Source organism: Aythya marila (assembly GCF_965140915.1).
Source record: "Aythya marila genome assembly, chromosome: 36".
Classification (NCBI taxonomy): Eukaryota; Metazoa; Chordata; class Aves; order Anseriformes; family Anatidae; genus Aythya; species Aythya marila.
In genome coordinates, this window is record NC_139077.1 from 1 (window position 1) to 21750 (window position 21750).

General features: G+C 58.0%; 2 protein-coding genes across 2 annotated transcripts; one reads left to right on the plus strand and one right to left on the minus strand.

Annotated features, from left to right (window-relative positions):
* Positions 1–2152: 2152 nt before the first annotated feature.
* LOC309889331 (leucine-rich glioma-inactivated protein 1-like) lies at positions 2153–17113 on the plus strand (the record flags this gene model as incomplete). Its single annotated transcript, XM_082782104.1, has 8 exons — positions 2153–2324; positions 2825–2896; positions 3471–3542; positions 5009–5080; positions 7602–7771; positions 10044–10208; positions 12568–13076; positions 15018–17113. Coding segments are annotated over 8 exons (1535 nt in total), but the record flags the coding sequence as incomplete, so codon positions are not given.
* On the minus strand, positions 17097–21050 carry LOC309889344 (FXYD domain-containing ion transport regulator 3-like). The gene is made up of 8 exons (XM_082782118.1): positions 20981–21050; positions 20277–20334; positions 19696–19731; positions 19136–19159; positions 18937–19011; positions 17890–17920; positions 17338–17381; positions 17097–17188 (listed from the first exon to the last, which is right to left on the minus strand). Exons 2-8 carry the CDS (start codon positions 20317–20319, stop codon positions 17169–17171), a joined length of 273 nt encoding a protein of 90 aa, XP_082638244.1. The 5' UTR covers positions 20320–20334; positions 20981–21050; the 3' UTR covers positions 17097–17168.
* Positions 21051–21750: the final 700 nt, after the last annotated feature.

The following is a 21750-nucleotide window of genomic DNA, read 5'->3' on the forward strand; positions in this document are numbered from 1 at the left end:
CCCTTTGACCCCCCAAACCCTTTTGGGACCCCCCCCATTGCCCCCCCCTCCCCAAAATCCCCCCAGGACCCCCCCCGGGACCCCCCCCCTCCCCAAAATCCCCCCCAGGACCCCCCTTTGACCCCCCAAACCCTTTTGGGACCCCCCCTGGGACCCCCCCCACCCCAAAATCCCCCTGGGACCCCCCTGGGAACCCCCCCACCCCCAAAACCCCCCCCCGGGACCCCCCCCAATTTCCCCTCCCCCCCCTTTTGACCCCCCCCCAAACCCTTTTGGGACCCCCCCTGGGACCCCCCCACCCCCAAAACCCCCCCCGGGACCCCCCCAATTGCCCCCCCATTGCCCCCCCCTCCCAAAATCCCCCCCTGGGACCCCCCCAATTTCCCCTCCCCCCCCTTTTGGACCCCCCCAAAGCCTTTTGGGACCCCCCTGGGACCCCCCCACCCCCAAAATCCCCCCGGGACCCCCCCCCCAAAAAAAAAATCCCCCCCCGGGACCCCCCCTAAGGGACCCCCCTTGGGGTCCCCCCTCCCCCGCCCCTCGGAATCCCCCCCTGGGACCCCCCCACGGGGACCCCCCCCCTCTCCCGGGCATCCCCGTGACGTCATCGCGCGAAGCCCCGCCCCCTCCCTCTACTGGTTTCTCCCAGTTTGGCCCAGTTAGAGCCCAGTTTGGACCAGTTAGAGCCCAGTTTCTCCCAGTATGGCACTGGGTTCTCCCAGTTTGGCCCAGTTTGGCCCAGTTTGACCCCAGTTTGGCCCCAGTTTGTCCCAGTTATGCCCCGGTTTCTCCCAGTATGGCACTGGTTTCTCCCAGTTTAGCCCAGTTTGGACCAGTTAGAGCCCAGTTTCTCCCAGTTAGAGCCCAGTTTCTCCCAGTTTGGCACTTGTTTCTCCCAGTTTAGCCCAGTTTCTCCCAGTTTGGCAATGGTTTCTCCCAGTTTAGCCCAGTTTGGCCCAGTTAGACCCCAGTTTCTCCCAGTTTGGCACTGGTTTCTCCCAGTTTAGCCCAGTTTGGCTCTGATTCTCCCAGTTAGACCCCAGTTTGTCCCAGTTAGAGCCCAGTTTCTCCCAGTTTGGCACTGGTTTCTCCCAGTTCGGCCCAGTTTGGCCCAGTTTGACCCCGGTTTGGCCCAGTTACACCCCAGTTTATCCCAGTACGGCACTGGTTTCTCCCAGTTTATCCCAGTTTGGCCCAGTTAGAGCCCAGTTTCTCCCAGTTAGAGCCCAGTTTCTCCCAGTTTGGCACTGGTTTCTCCCAGTTTCTCCCAGTTTGGCCCAGTTAGAGCCCAGTTTCTCCCAGTTATGCCCCAGTTTGTCCCAGTTTGGCACTGGTTTCTCCCAGTTTAGCCCAGTTTATCCTAGTATGGCACTGGTTTCTCCCAGTTTAGCCCAGTTTGGCCCAGTTTGACCCCAGTTTGTCTCAGTTACGCCCCAGTTTCTCCCAGTTTGGCACTGATTTCTCCCAGTTTAGCCCAATTTGGCTCTGATTCTCCCAGTTAGACCCCAGTTTGTCCCAGTTGGTCCCCAGTTTCTCCCAGTTTGGCACTGGTTTCTCCCAGTTTAGCCCAGTTTGGCTCTGATTCTCCCAGTTAGACCCCAGTTTGTCCCAGTTACGCCCCAGCTTGTCCCAGTTTGGCACTGGTTTCTCCCAGTTTATCCCAGTTTGGCCCAGTTAGAGCCCAGTTAGAGCCCAGTTTCTCCCAGTTTGGCACTTGTTTCTCCCAGTTAGACCCCAGTTTCTCCCAGTTTGGCACTGGTTTCTCCCAGTTTAGCCCAGTTTGGCCCAGTTTGACCCCAGTTTGTCTCAGTTACGCCCCAGTTTCTCCCAGTTTGGCACTGATTTCTCCCAGTTTAGCCCAGTTTGGCTCTGATTCTCCCAGTTAGACCCCAGTTTGTCCCAGTTACGCCCCAGCTTGTCCCAGTTTGGCACTGGTTTCTCCCAGTTTCTCCCAGTTTGGCCCCAGTTTGTCCCAGTTACACCCCAGTTTTTCCCAGTTTGGCACTGGTTTCTCCCAGTTTGGCCCAGTTTAGGTCTGGTTTCTCCCAGTTCATCCCAGTTTGACCCCACTTTATCCCAGTTCATCCCAGTTTGACCCACTTTACCCATTTTTCCCCAATTTGAGCCTTTTTTGGGCCCCACCCCCTCCCAGTTTGGCACTTGTCCCCACCCCCTCCCTCTCCCTGGTCCCAGTTTATCCCAGTTTGTCCCAGTTGGTCCCAGTTTGGCCCAGTTTGGCCCCGTTTCTGCAGGTCCCTGGTGCGGTGGCACATCGATGTCCTGGGCGAGGGCAGCTTCCGGGACACCCCGGCCCTGCAGCTGCTGTGAGTGTCCCCAAATGTCCCCAAATGTCCCCAAAATGCCCCCCAATGTCCCCAAATGTCCCCAAGGGTCCCCAGGGTGTCCCCAAATGTCCCAAAATGTCCCCAGGTGTCCCCAAAATGTCCCCAAAGTGTCCCCAAGGTGTCCCCACATGTCCCCAGGGTGTCCCCAAAATGCCCCCAAATGTCCCCAGGGTGTCCCCAAATGTCCCAAAATGTCCCCAAGGGTCCCCAGGGTGTCCCCAAGTGTCCCCAAATGTCCCCAAAATGCCCCCCAATGTCCCCCATATGTCCCCAAGGTGTCCCCATGTATCCCCAGGGTGTCCCCAAGTGTCCCCAAATGTCCCCAAATGCCCCCCAATGTCCCCTAAATGTCCCCAAGGTGACCCCAAGGTGTCCCCAGATGTCCTCAGGGTGTCCCTAAATGTCCCCAAGTGTCCCCAAATGTCCCCAAAATGTCCCCGAGGTGTCCCCAGGGGGTGGCAGCGTCTCTGTCCCCACAGGCTGGTCACTGCTGGGCGCCTGGGGACCATTGGGGACGGGGCCTTCGCCGGACTGGTGCTGCTGGAGTACCTGTGAGTGGCACTGGGAGGCACTGGGAGGCACTGGGATGGGCTGGAGAGGGGCTGGGGGGCACTGGGAGGGACGGGGGGGCAGTGGGAGGGATGCTGGGGGGTACTGGGATGGACTGGGAGGCACTGGGAGGGAGACTGATATGGACTGGGAGGCACTGGGGGATACTGGGATGGACTGGGAGGCACTGGGAAGGACTGGAGAGGGGCTGAGGGGCACTGGGAGGGACTGGGATGGATTGGGGGGCACTGGGGGGCACTGGGATGGACTGGAGAGGGACTGGGAGGGACACTGAGGGGTACTGGGAGGCACTGGGATGGATTGGACAGGGACTGGGAGGCACTGGGAGGGACACTGGGGGATACTGGTATGGACTGGGAGGCACTGGGGGGTACTGGGAGGCACTGGGATGGATTGGACAGGGACTGGGAGGCACTGGGGGGTACTGGGATGGACACTGGGGGATACTGGGATGGACTGGGAGGCACTGGGGGGTACTGGGAGGGACACTGGGATGTACTGGGATGTACTGGGATGGACTGGGAGGCACTGGGGGACGCTGTGGGGTGTCCCCAGGTTCATCGAGGACAATGAGGTGGGGACCATCGCCCCCACGGCGCTGCGGGGGCTGCGGGGGCTGCTCTACCTGTGAGTGACACGGGGACATTTGGGGACATTTGGGGACATTTGGGGATTATGGGATATCCCCATATCCCATATCCCATATCCCCGTGTCCCCATATCCCATATCGCATATCCCAAATCCCAAATCCCATATCCCATATCCCCTGTCCCCATATCCCATATCCCATATCCCAAATCCCAAATCCCATATCCCATATCCCCGTGTCCCCATGTCCCCATATCCCATATCCCTGTGTCCCCATATCCCAAATCCCATATCCCAAATCCCAAATCCCAAATCCCAAATCCCATATCCCATATCCCATATCCTCCTGTCCCCATGTCCCCTGTCCCCAAATCCCATATCCCCATGTCCCCATATCCCAAATCCCAAATCCCATATCCCAAATCCTATATCCCATATCCCCAAATCCCAAATCCCATATCCCAAATCCCATATCCCATATCCCAAATCCCATATCCCATATCCTCCTGTCCCCATGTCCCCTGTCCCCAAATCCCATATCCCCGTGTCCCCATATCCCAAATCCCATATCCCCATGTCCCCATATCCCAAATCCCAAATCCCAAATCCCAAATCCCATATCCCCGTGTTCCCATATCCCATATCCCATATCCCCCATCCCCAAATCCCATATCCCATACCCCATATCCCATGTCCCCATATCCCCACGTCCCCTGTCCCCATGTTCCTAACCCCATATCCCATATCCCCGTGTCCCCATATCCCAAATCCCAAATCCCAAATCCCATATCCCCTGCCCCCATGTCCCCTGTCCCCAAATCCCATATCCCCGTGTCCCCATATCCCATATCCCAAATCCCATATCCCATATCCCAAATCCCATATCCCATATCCCATATCCCAAATCCCAAATCCCAAATCCCATATCCCCGTGTTCCCATATCCCATATCCCCCATATCCCATACCCCATATCCCATGTCCCCATATCCCCATGTCCCCTGTCCCCATGTTCCTAACCCCATATCCCATATCCCTGTGTCCCCATATCCCATATCCCATATCCCATATCCTCCTGTCCCCATGTCCTTGTCCCCATATCCCATATCCCATATCCCCCGTCCCCATATCCCATATCCCATATCCCAAATCCCATATCCCAAATCCCATATCCCCTGTCCCCATGTCCCCTGTCCCCAAATCCCATGTCCCCATGTCCCCTAACCCCATACCCCAAATCCCAAATCCCAAATCCCATATCCCCATGTCCCCATATCCCATATCCCAAATCCCATATCCCCATATCCCAAATCCCAAATCCCAAATCCCATATCCCATATCCCATATCCCATATCCCCATATCCCAAATCCCATATCTCAAATCCCAAATCCCAAATCCCATATCCCCGTGTCCCCATATCCCAAATCCCATATCCCCATGTCCCCATATCCCAAATCCCAAATCCCAAATCCCAAATCCCATATCCCCCGTTCCCGTCCCCACAGGAGCCTGGCCAACAACCGCCTGGAGACGCTGCCCCGGGGCCTCTTCCAGGGGCTGGAGACCCTGACACAGCTGTGGGTCACGGGACGGGGTTATGGGGTCGGGGTGTGGGGTCACGGGGTTATGGGGTCACGGGGTTATGGGGTCGGGATGTGGGGTCATGGGGTTATGGGGTCAAGGGTTATGGGGTCGGGGTGTGGGGTCACGGCGTTATGGGGTCACGGGGATGGGATATGGGGTCGGGGTGTGGGGTCGGGACATGGGGTTGGGATGTGGGGTTGGGATATGGGGTCATGGGGATATGGAGTCACGGCGTTATGGGGTCACGGGGTTATGGGGTTGGGGTGTGGGGTCATGGGGTTATGGGGTCACGGGGTTATGGGGTCACGGGGTTATGGGGTTGGGGTGTGGGGTCACAGGGATATGGGGTCATGGGGTTATGGGGTCATGGGGATGTGGGGTTGGGATATGGGTCATGGGGTTATGGGGTCACGGGGTTATGGGGTCATGGGGATGTGGGGTTGGGATATGGGGTCATGGGGATGGGATATGGGGTCATGGGGATATGGGGTCACGGGGTTATGGGGTCACGGGGTTATGGGGTCAGGATGTGGGGTCACGGGGTTATGGGGTCACGGGGATATGGGGTCAGGATATGGGGTCGGGATATGGAGTCATGGGGTTCTGGGGTCAGGGTGTGGGGTCATGGGGTTATGGGGTCAAGGGTTATGGGGTCGGGGTGTGGGGTCATGGGGTTATGGGGTCATGGGGTTCTGGGGTCAGGGTGTGGGGTCATGGGGTTCTGGGGTCAAGGGTTATGGGGTCGGGGTGTGGGGTCACGGGGTTATGGGGTCACGGGGATGGGATATGGGGTCATGGGGATATGGGGTCACGGGGTTATGGGGTCATGGGGATATGGGGTCAGGGTGTGGGGTCACGGGGTTATGGGGTCACGGGGATGGGATATGGGGTCGGGGTGTGGGGTCGGGATATGGGGTTGGGATATGGGGTTGGGATATGGGGTCATGGGGTTATGGGGTCATGGGGTTATGGGGTCAGGATATGGGGTCATGGGGATATGGAGTCATGGGGATGGGATTAAGGGTCATGGGGATATGGGGTCACGGGGTTATGGGGTCGGGATATGGGGTCACGGGGTTATGGGGTCATGGGGATGTGGGGTTGGGATATGGGGTCATGGGGATGGGATATGGGGTCATGGGGATATGGGGTCACGGGGTTATGGGGTCACGGGGATGTGGGGTCGGGATATGGGGTTGGGATACAGGGACATGGGGTTATGGGGTCATGGGGATATGGGGTCATGGGGAGGGGGTGTCATGGGGCTATAGGGGGTGTCATGGGGCTATAGGGTTGTAATGGGATTGGAGGGGTGTCACGGGGATATAGGGGATGCCATGGGGTTATAGGGGATGCTACGGGGTTATAGGGGATGCCATGGGGATATAGGGGATGCCACGGGGTTATAGGGAATTACATGGGGTTATAGAGGATGCCACGGGGATATAGGGGATGCCACGGGGATATAGGGGATGCCACGGGGTTATAGGGGATGCCATGGGGTTATAGGGGATGCCATGGGGCTATAGGGGATGCCACGGGGTTATAGGGGATGACATGGGGCTATAGGGGATGCCACGGGGCTATAGGGGATGACATGGGGTTATAGGGGATGCCATGGGGATATAGGGGATGACACGGGGCTATAGGGGATGAAATGGGGTTATAGGGGATGCCACGGGGTTATAGGGAATGCCACGGGGCTATAGGGGATGACATGGGGCTATAGGGGATGCCACGGGGCTATAGGGGATTCCACGGGGCTATAGGGGATTCCACGGGGTTATAGGGGATGCCACGGGGCTATAGGGGATGCCACGGTGTTATAGGGGATTCCATGGGGTTATAGGGGATGCCATGGGGCTATAGGGGATGCCACGGGGTTATAGGGGATGACATGGGGTTATAGGGGGTGAGATGGGGTTATAGGGGATGACATGGGGTTATAGGGGATGCCACGAGGATATAGGGTTGTTATGGGGCTGGAGGGGATGCCACGGGGATATAGGGGATGCCATGGGACTATAGGGGATGCCATGGGGCTATAGGGGATGCCACGGGGTTATAGGGGATGCCATGGGGTTATAGGGGATGCCATGGGGCTATAGGGGATGCTACGGGGTTATAGGGGATGCCATGGGGTTATAGGGGATGCCATGGGGCTATAGGGGATGCCATGGGGCTATAGGGGATGCCACAGGGATATAGGGGATGCCACGGGGCTATAGGGGATGCCACGGGGTTATAGGGGATGCCACGGGGCTATAGGGGATGCCACGGTGTTATAGGGGATGCCACGGGGCTATAGGGGATGCCACGGTGTTATAGGGGATGCCACGGGGCTATAGGGGATGACATGGGGTTATAGGGGATGCCATGGGGATATAGGGTTGCCACGGGGTTATAGGGGATGCCACGGGGTTATAGGGGATGCCATGGGGCTATAGGGGATTCCACGGGGATATAGGGGATGCCACGGGGTTATAGGGGATGACATGGGGGTTCCGGTGCCAGGGACCTTCGGGGGAACCCCTTCCAGTGCGACTGCCGCCTGCGCTGGCTGGTGGCCTGGCTGGGCAGCGCCGCCCCCGCCGCCGAAGCCGGGCGCTGCCGGGGACCCCCCCCTCGCGCCGGGACCCCCCTGGCCCAGCTCCAACCCCGCGACTTCGACTGCCTCGTGTCCGGTACGGCGTGCCCGTGACCCCAAAAATTCGGGTCCCCGTTGTTCCCGAATGCTTGGGTTGGCCTTGTCCCCAATATCTCGGTCCTATATGTCCCCAAATTGTGGGTCCTATATGTCCCCAATTTCTGGGTCCTGTTGTCCCCAATATCTTGGTCCCCCTTGACCCCAATACTTGGGTTGACCTTGTCCCCAACACCTTGGTCCTATATGTCCCCAATTTCTGGGTCCTCTTGACCCCAATTCTTGGGTTGACCTTGTCCCCAACATCTCGGTCCTATATGTCCCCAAATTATGGGTCCTCTTGTCCCCAACACCTTGGTCCTATATGTCCCCAATTTCTGGGTCCTCTTGTCCCCAATGTCTTGGTCCCCCTTGACCCCAATACTTGGGTTGACCTTGTCCCCAACACCTTGGTCCTATATGTCCCCAATTTCTGGGTCCTCTTGTCCCCAAATCTTGGTCCCCCTTGACCCCAATACTTGGGTTGACCTTGTCCCCAACACCTTGGTCCTATATGTCCCCAATTTTTGGGTCTTCTTGTCCCCAACATCTTGGTCCTATATGTCCCCAAATTATGGGTCCTGTATGTCCCCAATTTCTGGGTCTTCTTGTCCCCAACACCTTGGTCCCCCTTGACCCCAATACTTGGGTTGACCTTGTCCCCAACACCTTGGTCCTATATGGACCCCAATTTCTGGGTTGACCTTGTCCCCAATGTCTTGGTCCCATGTCCCCAGTACTTGGGTTGACCTTGTCCCCAACACCTTGGTCCTATATGGACCCCAATTTCTGGGTCCCCCTTGTCCCCAATTTCTGGGTCCTCTTGTCCCCAACACCTTGGTCCCCCTTGACCCCAATACTTGGGTTGACCTTGTCCCCAACATCTCGGTCCTATATGTCCCCAAATTATGGGTCCTCTTGTCCCCAACACCTTGGTCCCCCTTGACCCCAATACTTGGGTTGACCTTGTCCCCAACACCTTGGTCCTATATGTCCCCAATTTTTGGGTCTTCTTGTCCCCAACATCTTGGTCCTATATGTCCCCAAATTATGGGTCCTATATGTCCCCAATTTCTGGGTCTTCTTGTCCCCAAAATCTCAGTCCCCCTTGACCTCAATACTTGGGTTGACCTTGACCCCAACACCTTGGTCCTATATGGACCCCAATTTCTGGGTCCTCTTGTCCCCAAATCTTGGTCCCCCTTGACCCCAATACTTGGGTTGGCCTTGTCCCCAACACCTTTGTCCTATATGTCCCCAATTTCTGGGTCCTCTTGACCCCAATTCTTGGGTTGACCTTGTTCCCAACATCTCGGTCCTATACGTCCCCAAATTATGGGTCCTCTTGTCCCCAACACCTTGGTCCTATATGTCCCCAATTTCTGGGTCCTCTTGTCCCCAATATCTCAGTCCCCCTTGACCCCAATACTTGGGTTGACCTTGTCCCCAACACCTTGGTCCTATATGTCCCCAATTTTTGGGTCTTCTTGTCCCCAACATCTTGGTCCTATATGTCCCCAAATTATGGGTCCTATATGTCCCCAATTTCTGGGTCTTCTTGTCCCCAAATCTTGGTCCCCCTTGACCCCAATACTTGGGTTGACCTTGACCCCAACACCTTGGTCCTATATGTCCCCAATTTCTGGGTCCTCTTGTCCCCAATATCTCAGTCCCCCTTGACCCCAATACTTGGGTTGACCTTGTCCCCAACACCTTGGTCCTATATGTCCCCAATTTTTGGGTCTTCTTGTCCCCAACATCTTGGTCCTATATGTCCCCAAATTATGGGTCCTATATGTCCCCAATTTCTGGGTCTTCTTGTCCCCAATGTCTTGGTCCCCCTTGACCCCAATACTTGGGTTGACCTTGTCCCCAACACCTTGGTCCTATATGGACCCCAATTTCTGGGTCTTCTTTTCCCCAATTTCCGTGTCCTCTTGTCCCCAATGTCTTGGTCCCCCTTGACCTCAATACTTGGGTTGACCTTGTCCCCAATACCTTGGTCGTATATAGACCCCAATTTCTGGGTCTTCTTGTCCCCAATTTCTGTGTCCCCCTTGTCCCCAACACCTTGGTCCCCCTTGACCCCAATACTTGGGTTGACCTTGTCCCCCAACACCTTGGTCCTATATGTCCCCAATTTCTGGGTCCCCTCGTGTTCCCTCCGGTGTCCCCACCCTATGGTGGCACAAAGGGGGCACCCCAGGGTGGGGAGGGTCCCCAGGGGGGGGTGTCCCAGGTGTCGGGGGGGGTCTAACGGGGGGGTCCCGCAGAGCTGCGGCCCTTCCAGTCGCTGCCCTTCGCCTCGCTGGCGGCCGAGCCCTTCGCCCTGGGGGGGCACCCAGGGGTGGCCCTGGCCCAACCCTTCGCCGGTGCCTGCGCCCTCCTGGAATGGGACCAGTTGGCCGGGCGCTTTCGGGCCCCCACCATCATCAACGGTGAGTGACGGAACCCCAAAAATGAACCCGGGGGTCGGGGGAACCCCAAAACGACCTGGGGGGGGACGGTGGAAGGGGTTAAAAATGGTTGGGAGGGTCTCGAAAATGGCCTGGAGAACCTCAAAAATGGGTTGGAGGACCTCAAATATGGGTTGGAGAACCTCAAAAAATGGCCTTGGGGACCCAAAAATGGACCTGGGGTTGGGGGAGAACCCCAAAACGACCTGGGGGGGATGGTGGAAGGGGTGGGGAATGGGGTTAAAAATGGTTGGGGGGTCTCGAAAATGGCCTGGAGAACCTCAAAAATGGCCTCAGAAGGCCTCAGGGCCCCAAAAATGGACCTGGGGTTGGGGGAACCTCAAAATGACCTGGGGGGGAAGCTGGAAGTGGTGGGGAATGGGGTTAAAATGGGCTGGGGGCTCTCAAAAATGGCCTGGAGAACCTCAAAAATGGGTTGGAGAACCTCAAAACTGGCCTGGAGAACCTCAAAAATGGGTTAGAGAACCTCAAAAATGGCCTCAGAAGGCCTCAGGGCCCCAAAATGGACCTGGGGTTGGGGGAACCCCAAAACGACCTGGGGGGGAAGCTGGAAGTGGTGAGGAATGGGGTTAAAAATGGTTGGGGGGTCTCGAAAATGGCCTGGAGAACCTCAAAAATGGGTTGGAGAACCTCAAAAAATTGCCTCAGAAGGCCTCAAGGCCCAAAAATGGGCCTGGGGTTGGGGGAACCCCAAAAAGACCTGGGGGGGATGGTGGAAGGGGTGGGGAATGGGGTTAAAAATGGTTGGGGGGTCTCGAAAATGGCCTGGAGAACCTCAAAAATGGGTTGGAGGACCTCAAAAAATGGGTTGGAGAAAGTCAAAAAATGGGTTGGAGAACCTCAAAAAATGGCCTTGGGGACCCAAAAATTGAATTGGGGTTGGGGGAACCCCAAAATGACCTGGGGGGAAAGCTGGAAGTGGTGGGGAATGGGGTTAAAATGGGTTGGGGGGGTCTCGAAAATGGCCTGGAGAACCTCAAAAATGGGTTGGAGAACCTCAAAAAATGGCCTCAGAAGGCCTCAGGGCCCAAAAATGGACCTGGGGTTGGGGGAACCCCAAAAAGACCTGGGGGAGATGGTGGAAGTGGTGGGGAATGGGGTTAAAATGGGTTGGGGGGGTCTCAAAAATGGCCTGGAAAACCCCAATGTCCCCATAGGGTCATCACCATCACCCCAACCTTGAGGTCCCCGTAGGGTTTTCTCCATCCCCTTGACCCCAAACCTTCCACGGGGTTCTCCCCACCACCCCAATGTCCCCATAGGGTCATCACCATCACCCCAATGTCCCCAACATCTCTATAGGGTTTTCTCCACCCCCTCGACCCCAAAACCTCCATGGGGTTGTCCCAACCACCCCAAAGTCCCTATAGGGTTTTCTCCATCCCGTTGACCCCAACGTCTCCCCAGGCTTCTCCCCACCACCCCAATGTCCCTGTAGGGTCATCACCATTACCCTAAGGTCCCTATAGGGTTTTCTCCATCCCCTTGACCCTAATATCTCCCCAGGTTTCTCCCCACCACCCCAACATCCACCTAGGGTCATCACCACCACCCCAATGTCCCCAATGTCCCCATAGGGTCATCACCATCACCCCAATGTCCCCAATGTCCCTGTAGGGTTTTCTCCACCCCCTCGACCCCAAACCCTCCACGGGGTTGTCCCAACCACCCCAATGTCCCTGTAGGGTTTTCTCCATCCCCTTGACCCCAAACCCTCCACGGGGTTGTCCCAACCACCCCAATGTCCCCATAGGGTCATCACCATCACCCCAATGTCCCCAACATCTCTATAGGGTTTTCTCCACCCCGTTGACCCCAAACCCTCCACAGGGTTCTCCCCACCACCCCAATGTCCCCATAGGGTCATCACCATCACCCCAATGTCCCCAATGTCCCTATAGGGTCATCACCATCACCCCAATGTCCCCAATGTCCCTGTAGGGTTTTCTCCACCCCCTTGACCCCAACATCTCCCCAGGCTTCTCCCCACCACCCCACCATCTCTATAGGGTTTTCTCCACCCCCTCGACCCCAAACCCTCCACGGGGTTGTCCCAACCACCCCAACATCCCCATAGGGTCATCACCATCACCCCAATGTCCCCAATGTCCCCGTAGGGTCATCACCATCACCCCAACGTCCCCAATGTCCCCGTAGGGTCATCACCATCACCCCAACGTCCCCAATGTCCCCGTAGGGTCATCACCATCACCCCAATGTCCCCAACATCTCTATAGGGTTTTCTCCACCCCGTCGACCCCAAACCCTCCAGGGGGTCCCTCCCACCCCCCTTACCCACCCACCCCCTTCTCCCCCCCAGGTTCCTCCCCGGTGGCCTGCCACCCCCTCCAGCTCGGGGGGTCCCTGGTGGTGGTGGTGGCCCAACTTGGGGGGGGCTCGGCCGTCTGGCGCCGGGCCGGCGGCCCCGGTAGCCGCTTCGTCCGCCTTCAAGCCTTGGGCAACGGGCGACTCCGACGCCCCCACGCGGTGGCCAGCGCCCGTTTGGGGGGCCACTGGTACTTGGGGGTGGCCGACAGCTCCAAGGGGGGCACCAGCACCCTCTTCCGATGGGGGGGACGGGGTTTTTACCCCCACCAGGCCTTGAGGCCGTGGCACCGGGACACCCACTTGGAGTTTTTGGAGTTGGGGGGCCGGCCGGCCATGGTGGTCTGCAGCGGGACGAGGAGACCCCTGGTCTACCGCTGGAGCGGGGCGGCCTTCGCCCCCCACACGGACATCCCCCACGTCCCCGACGTCTACGCGGCCAAGCATTTCCGGCTGCGGGGTCACGTCTTCCTCTGCCTCACCCGCTTCTTGGGGGACGCCAAGGTGAGGTTGGGTGGGTGGGGGGTCTCGTGGTGGGGAGGTGAGGTGGTTTTTTGGGGAGTGGGGGGGCCACCGGCAGCGTGGGGTTGCGGGGTTCCGTCGGGTTGGTGGGTTTGTTGGGGTCTGTCAGCTGGAGGTGGTTGTGGGGTCTCAGAGGCGTCATGGGTTTATGGGGTTCCATCATCATCATGGGTTTATGGGGGTCCACCACCATCATGGGTTTATGGGGTCCCATCACAATCATGGGTTCTTGGGGTTCCACCATCATGGGTTTATGGGGTCCCATCATCATCATGGACTCACTGGGGTCCCATCACAATCATGGGTTTATGGGGTCCCATCACCGTAATGGGTTTATGGGGTCCCATCATCATCATGGACTCATTGGGGTCTACAGTCATGGGTTTATGGGGTCCCACCAGCATCATGGGTTCATGGGGTTCCAAAACCATCATGGGTTGATGAGGTTCCACCACCATCATGGGTTTATGGGGTCCCATCATCATCATGTACTCATTGGGGTCTACAGTCAAGGGTTTATGGGGTCCCACCACCATCATGGGTTTATGGGGTTCCATCATCAGCATGGGTTTATGGGGTCCCATCACAATCATGGGTTTATGGGGTTCCATCATCATCATGGGTTTATGGGGTCCCATCATCATCATGGACTCATTGGGGTCTACAGTCATGGGTTTATGGGGTCCCACCACCATCATGGGTTTATGGGGGTCCACCACCATCATGGGTTTATGGGGTCCCAGCACCATCATGGGTTTATGGGGTCCCACCACCTCTACCATGGGTTCATGGGGTTCCACCACCGTCATGGGGTCCCACAACCATCATGGGTTCTTGGGGTTCTACCACCATCATGGGTTCATGGGGTCCCATCATCATCATGGACTCATTGGGGTCTACAGTCATGGGTTTATGGGGTCCCAGCACCATCATGGGTTTATGGGGTCCCACCACCTCTACCATGGGTTCATGGGGTTCCACCACCATCATGGGGTTCCACCACCATCATGGGGTCCCACAACCATCATGGGTTCATGGGGGTCTGCCATCATCATGGATTCTTGGGGTCCCACCATCATCATGGGTTTATGGGGTCCCACAACCATCATGGGTTCTTGGGGTTCCACCATCATCATGGGTTTATGGGGTCCCACCACCATCATGGGTTTATGGGGTCCCACCACCATCATGGGTTTATGGGGTCCCATCACAATCATGGGTTTATGGGGTTCCATCATCATCATGGGTTTATGGGGTCCCATCATCATCATGGACTCATTGGGGTCTACAGTCATGGGTTTATGGGGTCCCACCACCATCATGGGTTCTTGGGGTTACACCATCATGGGTTTATGGGGTCCCATCATCATCATGGGTTCATGGGGGTCCACCACCATCATGGATTTATGGGGTCCCACCACCATCATGGATTTATGGGGTCCCACCACCATCATGGGTTTATGGGGGTCCACCACAATCATGGGTTTATGGGGTCCCATCATCATCATGGGTTTATGGGGTCCCATCATCATCATGGACTCATTGGGGTCTACAGTCAAGGGTTTATGGGGTCCCACCACCATCATGGGTTTATGGGGTCCCACCATCATGAGTTTTTGGGGTCTCACCACCTCTATCATGGACTTATGGGATCCCACCACCACCATGAGCTCATGGGGTCCTACCACCACCATGGGCTCTTGGGATCCCACCATCATAATGGGTTTATGGGGTCCCACCACCTCTATAATGGGTTTATGGGGTCCCACCACCAACATACGTTTATGGGTTCCCACCACCTTTATCCTGGATTTATGGGGTCCCACCACCTCTACCATGGATTTATGGGGTCCCACCGCCACCCCCGCTCCGTGACGCCCCCCGCCCCATACCGACCCCTTCCCGTGGTCCCTTTGTTCCCAGGTGATGCGGTGGGAGGGGTCCATGTTCCGCGAGGTCCAGCAGGTGCCGGCGCGGGGCTCGATGGTCTTCCAACCCTTGTCATTGGCCGGCCAACGCTACGTCATTTTGGGCAACGACTACGCCCCGAGCCGCGTCTACCGCCTGGGACCCGGGGGCCACCTAGAACCCGCCCAAGAGCTCCTGGCCCCCGCCCCCCGGGCCTTCGCCCCCATCTCCTTGGGTCACGGGCACTTCTTGGTGGCCTCCAGCTTCAAGGGGGCCACCCAGATCTACCGGCACGTCACCGTGGACTTGGGGGCTTGAGGGACGCGGGGACGTCCCGGCGTCGTGGGGACAGAGGTGACGTTGTCGGGGGGTTGGGAGGGTGGTGGGCTTGGGGTTGTTTGGCCATGATGTCACCGTGGGGCCTAGGTGCACAAGGGACGTGGGACATTGGTCATTGTGTCATCTAGAACCTTAGGACCTGGGGACATGGGGACATTGGTCATTGTGTCATCTAGAACCTGAGGACATGGGGACCTGAGGACATGGGTCATCATGTCACCTAGAACCACAGGACTTGGGGACATCAGCCATTGTGTCATCTAGAACCTGAGGACCTGGGATCTTGGCCATCATGTCATCTAGAACCTCGGGGCCTAGGGACATGGGACATTGGTCATCATGTCATCTAGAACCTGAGGACCTGGGAACTTGGCCATCATGTCATCTAGAACCTCAGGACCTGGGGACATCAGCCATTGTGTCATCTAGAACCTCAGGACATGGGACACCGGCCATTGTGTCACCTAGAACCTCAAGACCTGGGGACATGGGACATTGTGTCATCAAGAACCTCAGGACCTGGGAACATGGGACATTGGTCATTGTGTCATCTAGAACCTCAGGACCTGGGGACATGGGACATTGGTCATCATGTCATCTAGAACCTCAGGACCTGAGGGACATGGGACATTGGTCATCATGTCGTCTAGAACCTCAGGACATGCGACATCGGCCATTGTGTCATCTAGAAACTTAGGACCTGAGGACATGGGACATTGGTCATTGTGTCATCTAGAACCTGAGGACCTGGGGACCTGAGGGCATTGGCCATCATGTCATCTAGAACCTCAAGACCTGGGGACATGGGGACATCGGCCATTTTGTCATCTAGAACCTCAGGACCTGGGGGCATGGGGACATTGGCCATTGTGTCATCTAGAACCTGAGGACCTGGGGACGTTGGTCATCATGTCATCTAGAACCTCAGGACCTGAGGACATGGGGACAACGGCCATTGTGTCATCTAGAACCTCAGGACCCTGGGACATGGGACATTGGTCATCATGTCATCTAGAACCTCAGGACATGGGGACATCAGCCATTGTGTCATCTAGAACCTGAGGACCTGGGAACTTGGCCATCATGTCATCTAGAACCTCAGGACATGGGACATTGGTCATCATGTCATCTAGAACCTCAAGACCTGGGGACATCAGCCATTGTGTCATCTAGAACCTCAGGACCTAGGGACATGGGACATTGGTCATCATGTCATCTAGAACCTGGCGACCTGAGGACATCGGCCATTGTGTCATCTAGAACCTCAGGACCTGGGGACATCAGCCATTGTGTCACCTAGAACCTCAGGACCCAAAGAACATGGGACACCGGCCATTGTGTCACCTAGAACCTCAAGACCTGGGGACATGGGGACATCGGCCATTGTGTCACCTAGAACCTCAGGACCTGGGGACATGGGGACATCAGCCATTGTGTCACCTAGAACCTCAGGACCCAAGGGACACGAGTTGACGGCCACCCCGTCACCACGTTTTTGGTGGCCACCGCGTCACCGTTGACTTCGGGGTGTCACCGTTGTCCCCTCCCAGTGCCCCCACCCACCCACCGCTGTCCCCAACGTCACCGTGACCCCGTTGTCCCCGTGTCACCCAACGCCCCCCCCCGTCCTCACGTCCCTTTGTCCCCTCCTTGTCCCGCTGCAGGGATTTCCCTCAAAATAACCAATTTTCCCTTTTTTTAACACTTTTTTTTATTAATTTCCCCTTTTCCTGGATTTTTTTTTGGGGGGTTTCGCCCCCAAATAAATTCTCCCCCCCCCACCCCTTCCACGCGTCCCTCCTGGGGTTGGGGACGTTTGGGGACACCTCAGCACGAGCTGGCGGCTCCTGGGGAGAAACGGGGGGGGGGGGGGGGGTCAGGGGGGTCCCCAAAACCTGGGACCCCCCCCCAAAAAAAATTTGGGGTGTCCCCCCCCCCGAGGTCACTTGGGTCCCTTTTTTTTTTTGGGGTGGGGGGGACAGGGGGGGACACGTACCGGGGCCGACGAGGTGGGACGCCTCCGGAGGGGGACGGTGGCGGCTGTGGGGGGAGGGGGTCATGGGGGGGGTTGGGACGTCCCCGTGTGTCCCCATGTCCCCCCCCCATGTCCTCCCCATGTCCCCAATGTCCCCCCCATGTCCCCAATGACCCCCCCATGTCCCCAATGTCCCCCCATGTCCCCATGACCTCCCCTTGTCCCCATGACCCCCCCAATGTCCCCCCCATGTCCCCAATGTCCCCCCATGTCCCCCCCATCCCCCCCATGTCCCCATGTCCCCCCCATGTCCCCAATGTCCCCCCATGTCCCCATGACCCCCCCATGTCCCCAATGTCCCCCCATGTCCCCATGACCCCCCCTTGTCCCCATGTCCCCCCCATGTCCCCAATGTCCCCCCATGTCCCCATGACCCCCCCATGTCCCCCCCCATGTCTCCATGTCCCCCCCATGTCCCCAATGTCCCCCCAATGTCCCCCCCATGTCCCCATGACCCCCCCATGTCCCCAGTGTCCCCCCCATGTCCCCAGTGTCCCCCCCCCACCCCCCCACCTTGCTTTGCTCCGGCACTTGCACTTCCCACCTGGGGGGGGGACAACAGAGGTGACAGGCATGGGGGGGGGGACACGATGTCACCCATGGGGACCCCCAGGTGACACCGGGACCCCCCAGTGACACAGGGACCCCCCCTCAGTGACTTGGGGACACCTTGGGGACAACTTGGGGACAATTTGGGGTCATCTTGGGGATATCTTGGGGACACTTTGGGGACAACCTGGGGACACCTTGGGGTCACCTTGGGGACATTTTGGGGACACTTTGGGGACACTTTGGGGACACCCTGGGGACACCTTGGAGACAATTTGGGGACATTTGGTGACAATTTGGGGACACCTTGGGGACAATTTGGGGACACTTTGGGGACAATTTGGGGACACCTTGGGGACAATTTGGGGACACTTTGGGGACAATTTGGGGACACTTTGGGGACAACTTGGGGACACCTTAAGGACACTTTTGGGACATTTTGGAGACACTTTGGGGACACCTTGGGGACACCATGGGGACACCCTGGGGACACTTTGGGGACACTTTGGGGACACTTTTGGGACATTTTGGGAACAATTTTGGGACAATTTGGGTATAATTTGGGGTCATCTTCGGGACACTTTGGGGACACTTTGGGGACACCCTGGGGACATTTTGGGGACACCTTAGGGACACTTTGGGGTCACCTTGGGGACACCCTGGGGACATCCTGGCGACACCATGGGGACACTTTGGGGACACCTTAAGGACACTTTGGGGACATTTTGGGAATAATTTGGGGACAATTTGGGGACACTTTGGGGTCACCCTGAGGACACCTTAGGGATACCCTGAGGACACCTTGGGGACAATTTGGGGACACTTTGGGGACACTTTTGGGACACTTTGGGGACAACTTGGGGACAATTTGGGCATAATTTGGGGTCATCTTCGGGACACTTTGAGGACACTTTGGGGACACTTTGGGGACACCCTGGGGACACTTTGAGGACCCCTTGGGGACAATTTGGGGACATTTGGGGACATTTGGGGACATTTGGGGACACTCACTGAGCAGCACGACGATGCCGGTGACGCACAGGACAGCCGCCACCACCAGGCCCCCCACCCGCAACTGGTGCCAGTCTGGGGGGGGGGGGGGAGGGGACACGGTGACAGAGGGGGAGGGGACATCGTGTCCCCTCCCCCCCCCCCCCTTGGGGACACCGCTGTCACCCCCCCTTGGGGACACCGCTGTCCCCACACTCACCGTAATAGAAGGGACTGGTGGCATCTGGGGGGGGGGGGGAGGGGTCAGAGGGTTGCTGGTACCAGTATGGCCCCTCCCCCAATCCCAGTATAAACCCCCAATCCCAGTATGACCATCCCAATCCCAGTATGAATCCCCCAATCCCAGTATAACCCCCCAATCCCAGTATGAACCCCCCAGTTCCCAGTATAAACCCCCATTCCCAGTATGACCCCTCCAATCCCAGTATGACCCCTGTTCCCAGTATGACACCCCCAATCCCAGTATGACCCCCACAATACCAGTATGATCCCCCCCAATCCCAGTATGTCCCCCCCAGTCCCAGTAACCTCCCATTTCCAGTATGTCCCCCCAATCCCAGTATAGCCCCCCCAATCCCAGTATGACCCACCATTCCCAGTACAGCCCTCCTATTCCCAGTATGACCCCCCCAATCCCAGTATAACCCCCCTATTCCCAGTATGCCCTCCCCATTCCCAGTATAACCCCCCATTCCCAGTACAGCCCCTCCCCACTTCCCAGTTCATCCCAGTTCATCCCAGTTCATCCCAGTAACTCACCCAGGGACTCCGAGCTCCCTCTTGCCAGGGGAAGAACTGGGAGGGGCAAAAACCAGTTTGGGGGGGGGGACAAAAACCCAGTGCCCCCAGTTCCCCCCCAATTACTCCCAGTTCCCTCCCAGTCCCCCCCCAACCCCCTCCCAGTCCCCTCCCAGTCCCTCCCAGTCCCCCCCAATCCCCCCCAGTCCCTCCCAGTTCCCCCAATCCCCTCCCAGTTCCCTCCCAGTCCCTCCCAGTCCCCCCCAATCCCCCCCCAGTTCCCTCCCAGTGCCCCCCAGTCCCCCCCAGTTCCCCCCCAATCCCTCCCAGTCCCTCCCAGTCCCCTCCCAGTTCCCTCCCAGTTCCCTCCCAGTGCCCCCCAGTCCCCCCCCAATCCCCCCCAATCCCTCCCAGTCCCTCCCAGTCCCCTCCCAGTTCCCTCCCAGTCCCCCCCAATCCCCCCCCAGTTCCCTCCCAGTGCCCCCCAGTCCCCCCCAGTTCCCCCCCAATCCCTCCCAGTCCCTCCCAGTCCCCCCCAGTCCCCCCCAGTCCCCCCCAGTCCCCTCCAACCCCCTCCCAGTCCCTCCCAGTCCCCCCAGTACCTGCAGCCAGCAGCACCAGCACCCCCGCGCCGCCCCCCCCCATGGTGACCTTTGACCCCTGGGGGGGGGGGAGGGGAGGGGTCAGGGGGTGCCCCTCCCCCCCCCCGCACCCATCGCTCCCCTCCCCCCCCCCCCAAAAAAAAAGGCACCCTTGGGTGGGGGAGGGGCGGTGAGTCACCCGCCCCGGCGGGCGAATTCCTTACTGGGGCGTTACTGGGAGGCAACTGGGAGGAATGGGAGGGGGGAGGGGGGGGCACCCAACTGTCCCTCCCCACCCCCCCCCCAAAAAAAATGACCCCCCCGGGGTGCCCCCACCCATGGGTGCCCCCCCCCGGGGTGCCCCCCCACCCATGGGTGCCCCCCCGGTCCCCCCCCAATAGCACCCAGCTGCCCCTCCCCCACCCAAAAGGCCCCCCCCCCCCCAAGGTGCCCCCCCCAAAAGACCCCCCACCCATGGGTGCCCCCCCCCAGGGTGCCCCCCCCACCCAAGGGTGCCCCCCCCACCCATGGGTGCCCCCCCCGTAGCACCCAGTCCCCCCCCCTCGCTAAAGAGCCCCCCCCAAAGGTGCCCCCCCCCGAATTACCCCCCCCAAAAGACCCCCACCCATGGGTGCCCCCCCCAGGGTGCCCCCCCCCCCCAGGGTGCCCCCCCCCACCCATGGGTGCCCCCCCCACCCAAGGGTGCCCCCCCCCCCCCCGCTCACCTTCCCGCACCGACACCACCAAAACAGGAACAGGACTGGAGGGGGAGGGGGCGTGGCCTCACCTGGAGGGGGCGTGGCCAACCAAAGGGGTGTGGCCAGGCGAGGGGGCGTGGCCACGCCTCCCCCCCAGGGTGTAAACGAGTAGTGCAAGGTGTAAACCAGTTGTAGTGCGAGATACACGCTGGTAGTAGTGAAAAACACTGGTAGTGTAAGGCACTAGTTGTAGTGCGAGGTGTAAACTAGTAGTAGTGCAAGACGTAAAGTAGTTGTAGGGCAAGATACTAGTTGTGGTGCGAGGTGTAAACTAGTTGTAGTGTGAGATACACACTACTAGTAGTGAAAAACACTACTAGTGTAAGGCACTAGTTGTAGTGCGAGGTGTAAACTAGTAGTAGTGTGAGATACTAGTTGTGGTGCAAGGTGTAAGCTAGTTGTAGTGTGAGATACTAGTTGTGGTGCGAGGTGTAAACTAGTTGTAGTGTGAGATACACACTGGTAGTAGTGAAAAACACTGGTAGTGTAAGACACTAGTTGTAGTGTGAGGTGTAAACTAGTAGTAGTGTGAGATACTAGTTGTGGTGCAAGGTGTAAGCTAGTTGTAGTGTGATACTAGTTGTAGTGCAAGGTGTAAACTAGTTGTAGTGTGAGATACACACTGGTAGTAGTGAAAAACACTACTAGTGTAAGGCACTAGTTGTAGTGCGAGGTGTAAACTAGTTGTAGTGCAAGATAGTAGTTGTGGTGCAAGGTGTAAACTAGTTGTAGTGCAA